Consider the following 7,381-nt stretch of genomic DNA (forward strand, 5'->3'; position numbering starts at 1 on the left):
CCTGGGTATACAGGGAATCCCTGTCTCAAAAAAAAATACAAAAAAAAAAGCCCCACCCCACCCCAAAGCCTCCTCTCCCCAGGTTTGAAGCCCTGCTCCCATTTGAAGAGTTACAAATCTACTGGAATTAGACTCTTGCCAGTGACCCATAAAACTACAAGACTTGTAGGGGGCATTTCAAGTTGGTGAGAGGTGTCTCTTGAATACTTCCTCTGCCTAAGTGAAAAGGGAAACAGGGCTTGCACCACGTGTGGCCCTCACCTTGGGCTGGATTTCCTCCCCATTGCTTAGTGATTGCTTTTCACTCTATACCAGATATGTTACCCAGAAAGATGGCTCTGTCAGGAGCAAGAGGCTGCTGGGAAACCCTATGAATAGCCCAAGGAGATTCTTCCTCTCCTAGCTGACCCTTTCCAGGCTCCCAAAATTTGGCTGATCACATGGACAGCAGCCCCTGGAACCTGCTTCTGGGGCCTTCACTGTGGAGGGGCTCGTCCTCATGCTGTGCTGCCCCCAATGTCTTTGGGTGTGTGCTTGCTTCACTAACCTGCTCAGAGCATTTATTTGTGTTGTTTCTCCTCTCTCCTCTGCATCCTCCTTTGTCTGTCTGTCAGAATACGAACGGGCCACTTCTGGGGCCCTGTCACCTAGTAAGTATCCATGTCACCCCAATGACCACCTTCCTGACCCTGACTGCCATGCCTAATCAGAACGGGGTTCTTGTGGGCCAACATAGCTCCATTTTGTGCGAAGTGGGGTGTGGAGCCCCCTTACCCTTTCTCAAGGGTACATAGATGCTTTCTGTGGTTTCCTTAGTAGCTGTGATACCTACCTTCATCCTGTCCAGGAGGGGGGCATACAGCTGGCAGTTGGGGTGTGATTGCATGGGGGTAACTTTGCCTCTGTCTTGCAGCATGGATAAGAACGGCACGATGACCATTGACTGGAACGAGTGGAGAGACTACCACCTCCTGCACCCTGTGGAAAACATCCCGGAGATCATCCTGTACTGGAAGCACTCCACGGTGAGGCCGCACTCCCCACCCTCTACTCTTTTCCTTTGCCTTGAATCAGTCTTTCCATCCCTATCCAGGGCTAGGTAGAAGATCCTGGCTGATGCAGCAAGATACCCCTTCTTTTCCAGCCCAGTAGAGCCAGCCACATGCTCCCCCAGTTCCCACTCACTGACCAGTGTGAACAGCCTCACTGTTCCCTTGGTTCTTTGCCAGGAGTATCCTCCTGTCACCACATGCCACCTGCCCTTCATGGCCCATTCCAAATATCTCTTTCCTTGATATTTCTTGTTCTCCCAAAAGCACACAGTCCTCCATGGGATGGGGGAAGAAACAGTACTGTGGAGACTTACATAGAGTATCAGAGGCCCCTGCCTTCCCTGGGTTTTTAGTATTCTTTCTTTGGCAAATGTAGCATGTCTCAGCTGAGACAGGAGGATTATCACCAGTTCAAGGCCAGCTTGGGCTACAGAGTGAGACTGTCTCTTTAAAAAAAAGGATTCTACCAGACCTGGTGGTGTATGCCTTTAATCCTAGCACTCTGGAGGCAGAGGCAGGTGGATCTCTATGAGCTCAAGACCAGCCTGGTCTACATAGTTCCAGGCCAGTCAAGACTACCTAGTGAGACCCTGTCTCCAAAACAAGAAAGCATGCTCCATAGTGGCCCACATTCTGCCCTTTCACCCTGTCAGCATGGTTCCATAGTTAGAAATGTGGGTCTGTGCTTAGTTACCTCTTCAACCCCTCCTGCTGTTGTTGGCTGAGCTATCCCTGCCTTATCCACCCTGTACCCACAGTGGTAGCTACATCAGGGCTTCTTGGGTGAAAGCAAGTGACTGGCCCCAGGGTTCAGAGCAGCTAACTGGGCTGTCTCTGGCCTAAAGCCCCGGGGGGTGAGGGGAACTGTGTTTCTTCAGAGCAGAGCTGGCTGGGACCACTTCCAGAGAGGTGCTGTGCAGACAGCATAGCATAGCACACTGCCTGCTGAGGCCTTGCCATATGTTCTCTAGCACAGTCTGGTTCTGTATCAGGTTGCAAGGTTTGTGCTCATCTTCCCTGATTCTCATGGTTCAGGCAACCCTGGAGTCCTGAAAAGCTTCAGGAACCACCTTTGAAAGGCCTGCCAGACAGTTTTGTAACTATTCTCCCCTCAGTTACCTTTGCATACCACAAACAAGGCCAGGAGCTTCTCCACCATTAGAGTAAAGAAAAAGAGCTTCAGTGAGCTTTCTACCCAAAGTCCCTGACATCCTCACTATTCGTATCACCCCCTTTCAGTGTAGCCACTAGAGGATGGAAGGCTTCAAGTAGCTTAGCCACAGATGTGCTGAGTAAGGTTCGCTATATCTCTGCTGGTTTTCCTCACAGATCTTCGATGTAGGTGAGAATCTGACGGTCCCAGATGAGTTCACAGTGGAGGAAAGGCAGACAGGCATGTGGTGGAGACATCTGGTGGCAGGAGGTGGGGCAGGGGCTGTTTCTAGAACCTGCACGGCTCCCCTGGACAGACTAAAGGTGCTCATGCAGGTGAGTTTGAAGGTGGCCTGGTTTTCTCCCAGGGTTCATTGGTTGGTTGGCTTCTCTTCCCTCAATAGGGGCCCTGCTTTAAAAGCCCAGACTTTTCTAACCCAGTAAGTACAGTTAGAATTAGTTTGCAGATCCCAGTAAATCCAGGCCTAGGTGACCTTGTATGCTTAGCTGGTTTAATTTTATCTGAGGCCTGCAAGCAGTCCCTCACCTTCCATCAGCTTAATACAGACCAGTGGAGCCCCAGTGATACTTGGAGTGTACAGGACCCACTTTCCTTAAGCACATCTCAAAGATGGGGCAGAGTGCTCCAAGGAGGGCAGTGGGGAGCAAATCCTCACATGACCCAGAGGCTATCAGGAAGCAGCGCTTTTACTGGGCTGGGCATGCAATTTCATGTCCACAGGGCAGAGAATAGTTCATCTACTTTCAGGGGGCAACATTGTGAAATGACCCATATGTGCACACTCCGGTGGACTTTGATGTCTGTCTGAACAGTGACTGCTTATCCCCTTGCCCTTTTGCTGGCTAGTTTTTGTGCCAGGAGCCCTAGCCCAGAAACAGCATTCTCCCTCCTACTTCTCTTCTGGAAACAAGGGGAGGCAAAAGACTCAAAGAAGAGCTGTAGGCTTAAACTGGCTGGGGTTGGCCTCTCCTCCCAGCTGTGTGGCCTTGGATAGCCACTTTACCTTCAGAACCACTGCAGTTCCCTCATTGATTTATTTTTAAAAGCATTCCAAAGATGTAAGCTGTCCTGTTTGGGTGTGGTGGGGCATACCTCTAATCCCAGCACTCAGGAGATTTGAGAATTCAAGGCCAGCCAGAGCTACTAGTATAACATCCTGTCTCAAAAAAAAGCCAAGCAAGCCTACTAAATCCTTAGGATGCTGAGTTATTCTTCAAATTACCTAGAGGGAAGATCCTGCCTGGTGTTGCTGAAAAGAGGCTCCTCCCAAGGTAGATAGTGGCCTCCATCCTGCTGAATTCCTCTGACCTTTTGTTCCCCCACAGGTCCATGCCTCCCGCAGCAACAATATGTGCATTGTAGGTGGATTTACCCAGATGATTCGAGAAGGGGGTGCCAGGTCCCTCTGGAGGGGCAATGGCATCAATGTTCTCAAAATTGCCCCTGAATCGGCCATCAAATTCATGGCATACGAGCAGGTAAGAGCCAGGCTTCTGGGAAAGGGCTCCCAGCCAGCAGCTGCTTCCAGAGAGTCTGCTGGAAAGAGGTCTCTGAAACTAGAGCCAATACTTGCATAGAAGGGGACTGCAGGGTAGGTGGGAGGCCTCAGTCTGACACACCAGATCTGCCAATTCTGCTCAAGCCACTTCCTTCCATTTTGCAGGGTTTAGCATAAAGTGGCACTAGGGTCACAGGTCTCATTCACAGCTGAGTGAGTGTGAGAGGAAGGGCAGGACCAGGAGAGGCACTGTGGCCTGAGTGCATTGTTTTCTTCTTCTCATAGATGAAGCGCCTTGTTGGTAGTGACCAGGAGACGCTGAGGATCCATGAGAGGCTGGTGGCAGGCTCCTTAGCTGGGGCCATTGCCCAGAGCAGCATTTACCCAATGGAGGTAAGTTGTGCCTGGTCCTGAGGTGGGCAGTGCGCCCGGGTACAGAAGGAATGGGCCATGTTCATGCTTCTCGCCACTCCTGTTGCAGGTTCTAAAGACCCGGATGGCCCTGCGGAAGACAGGCCAGTACTCGGGCATGCTGGACTGTGCCAGGAGAATCTTGGCCAAAGAGGGTGTAGCTGCATTCTACAAAGGCTATGTCCCCAACATGCTGGGAATCATTCCCTATGCAGGCATCGACCTAGCTGTCTATGAGGTGAGACTCTAGTGGGCTTAGGTCCTGGAAGTAGTGGTGGAGATTCAGCACCAGTCTCCTAATCATGCCCTGCCCTGCTGTCTCTCTCTCTAATAGAGATGCTTAGGACCAGAAACAGCATTCCTATATTTACTGCAGGGGTCTCTTGTTGCCCTAAAGCCCCAAAGACAGAAGCTACGAGCTCTGCCCCAGGTTCTGTACCTCTTTTTAGTGTTGAGAGGCTCAGAAAGCAGACCACAGAACATAGTGGCCCTTGGGGCGGGGCTCACAGCCCTCCTCAGATTTCAGACCACAGAGGCCAAGTGCTCTGTGTGGGAATGCAGTGCTCTACCTCATCCTGCTCCCTGTCCTAGCCAAGAACCCCAGTGACAGGAGATACAAAGGACAGGCAAGTCAGGAGTTCTGCAAGGCCCAGGCCAAGAGAATCAGGTTATGTAGACTTCTCAGATCCCCATGTGATAAGTAACAGCTTCCATGTGGATCCAATAACTGCCCTACCCTGTGTCTTGTTGCTGCACCAGCTCTTTCCAAGGCTCACTTCCATCCCCCTTTTGCCCCTAGACACTGAAAAATATGTGGCTGCAGCGCTATGCAGTGAACAGCGCAGACCCTGGGGTGTTCGTTCTCCTGGCCTGTGGTACTATTTCCAGTACCTGTGGCCAGCTGGCCAGCTACCCCCTGGCCCTTGTCAGAACCCGGATGCAGGCACAAGGTAAGGTTGGTCTTGGGCTGGTTCCCATCTCCTGGGCAGTGGGAAGGGCCAGTATCTGACCAGTGGGCCTCTCTCCCACAGCCTCCATTGAGGGTGCACCCGAGGTGACCATGAGCAGCCTCTTCAAACAGATCCTGAGGACTGAGGGGGCCTTTGGGCTGTATCGGGGCCTGGCCCCCAACTTTATGAAGGTGATTCCAGCTGTGAGCATCAGCTACGTGGTGTACGAGAACCTGAAGATCACCTTGGGTGTGCAGTCACGATGACGGGAGGGTGGCGGACTTGCTGATCCTGGGCTGCAGCCCAGGGTGTGCAGCCATCTCATTCTGTGAATGTGCCAACACTAAGCTGACTTACCCAAGCTGTGAAACCCGGGATGCCGCAGGGGAGGAACAGGGAGAGCTGGCAGACCCTAGTCGTGTCCTGCTGACCTGGCAGACCCTTATGTCCCTTCTAGGGAAGATCATTGGACATTCCTCAGGGTCCAGAGGTCAGCACCTAGGGACAGGACATTTTCTGCAGTGCCTGTCAGATAGTGAGCTTAGAGGCCAGCTTAGTTCTTCCATCTCGTCCTTGCAGCCAGACCTCCGCTGTGCCCCCTCTCTGGCCTACTGAGCATTCCTGTGTCCACTCACATCTTTCCCCTCTGATGTGCTGTGGTAGGAGGGACCGTCCTAACCCTTCCTTGTCCCTTACCCCGAGCGCTGGTGAGAGGCAGTTCTGCCTACCTCTCCAAACCCATTTCCCGAGCTGCAACATCCACATGGACATGTGGGTATGGGATTCTGAAGGAGCCCCACCTATGTACTTGCCTCTTCTGAGCTCACCAGCAAGGCCACCTGGACATGCCCAGGTACTCAGGCGCTGGCTGCCTGGCACCATGGTGCATGGCTTTGCTGAAAGCTAGTGTTTGGGCCTGGAGCCCAGAGGAATTGTGCTGCCTGCATGGGCCTAGTGTCCTCTGAGATGTCCCCAACCCTGTCAGGACTGGCACAAGCTCATGCTCAAACTCATTATCCTATTCTGTGGTATGAGGATGGAGCACAATGTCTACCCCATGTCTGCTGTCCTGAGAAGAAAAAGATGCTGAAGGCCTTAATTATGTCTTATTGGGAAAAAGATTTGGTTCAGAAGGACAAGCTGGACAAACGCACAAGTTCTGTGTTTTCAGAGAGGACCGAGGGAACAGATGGTCTGACTGCATTAAAGTCTGTTTCTAAGGCTCTGGGGGATTTATGTCCAGTCCCTAAGGGGCCAAGTGGGACCAGCCTCACATTCCCACATGATGTATCACACTGCTTGGAGCCTATTTATTTTGTATTTATTTGAACAGAGTTATGTCCTAACTATTTTTATAGATTTGTCTAATTAATAGTCTGTCATTTTCAGGTTCATTTTTTATTCATATTTATGTTCATGGTTGACTGTACCTTCCCCTCACCACTCAATGGGGATGGGGAGATGAGATGGAAGGGTGTGGCTCCAGAGAGACCCAACCCACTACCTACCACTGTCATGTCCAAAGAAATCCCTCTCCTGACTGGAGACAAGGAAAGGCACGAGGGAGGGGGGGACCCTGACCATGGAGAACGTGTCCCCTGGCAGGCTGAGTGGGGCAGCGAGGAAGGTGGCAGTTCACATTCTTTCCTGGACTAGGACAAGATTTCATTTCATCCTTTCTGAATGATGGGCAGTTAGGACCTTGCTGTGACTTTGGGGTGGGGTTAGGGCTGAAGGACAGGTAGCTCATCTCCCGTCTGTGACCTGAGTGCCCTCCTGGCCCACAGCTGCTCTCGCTCAATAACACCAGTCAGCCAGTCAGTTGGTGGTTGTGCCTCCATCTCCCCAGAACTGCCTGATTGAGGAAAATCCAAATAGGATGCAAAGATCAATGCAAAAATTGTTATGCCTAAGTATATATATATAGTTATAACTGGAGTTTGTCAGAAAGCAAACTGAGAAGTGGAAGTTGTCATTTAAAACAGCCTTCTAATAAAGTTGCTTCAAACATGATTGACAGAGTCAGGGTTTTTCTAGTCTGGACTTGGGTCATTGGGAGGGTTTACATTTTTCCTCAACAGTAGCCTATGTAGCTACCCCTCAGCTTTAGGCAGACACTCCATTTTGGTATTAAATTTGGGGTGCTCAGATGAGTTGCCCTACCTGGTGGTCCTTCCTCAGCCCTCTCCTGATTGAGCCTGAGTGTTTCCTGCTCCTCTGTGATGCCCAGGGATCTGGAGCAGCTCAGAGGCTCTACTCACATCTGTTCATATTTAGATGACCTTGACTTTGTCTA

The 7,381-nt window shown here is 51.3% G+C and overlaps 1 protein-coding gene across 6 annotated transcripts in view; it reads left to right on the forward strand.

Moving 5' to 3' along the window:
• Positions 1–7,098, forward strand: part of Slc25a25 (solute carrier family 25 member 25) — a 36,134-nt gene extending 29,036 nt beyond the window's left edge. For 2 of the 6 annotated variants that reach the window (XM_008825307.3, XM_029559870.1), the window contains exons 4-11: positions 615–650; positions 914–1,025; positions 2,382–2,540; positions 3,552–3,704; positions 4,010–4,117; positions 4,206–4,373; positions 4,935–5,085; positions 5,167–5,351. In XM_008825307.3, the coding sequence (XP_008823529.1) occupies positions 615–650; positions 914–1,025; positions 2,382–2,540; positions 3,552–3,704; positions 4,010–4,117; positions 4,206–4,373; positions 4,935–5,085; positions 5,167–5,351 (1,072 nt within the window). Of the gene's footprint in view, positions 1–614; positions 651–913; positions 1,026–2,381; positions 2,541–3,551; positions 3,705–4,009; positions 4,118–4,205; positions 4,374–4,934; positions 5,086–5,166 lie in introns of all 6 variants that reach the window. The other 4 variants (XM_008825289.2, XM_008825296.2, XM_008825315.3 and 1 more) reach the window with 4 other exon arrangements.
• The last annotated feature ends 283 nt before the right edge of the window (positions 7,099–7,381 follow it).

Source organism: Nannospalax galili, unplaced genomic scaffold, assembly GCF_000622305.1.
Source record: "Nannospalax galili isolate Female #2095 unplaced genomic scaffold, S.galili_v1.0 scaffold290, whole genome shotgun sequence".
NCBI classification, from domain to species: domain Eukaryota; kingdom Metazoa; phylum Chordata; class Mammalia; order Rodentia; family Spalacidae; genus Nannospalax; species Nannospalax galili.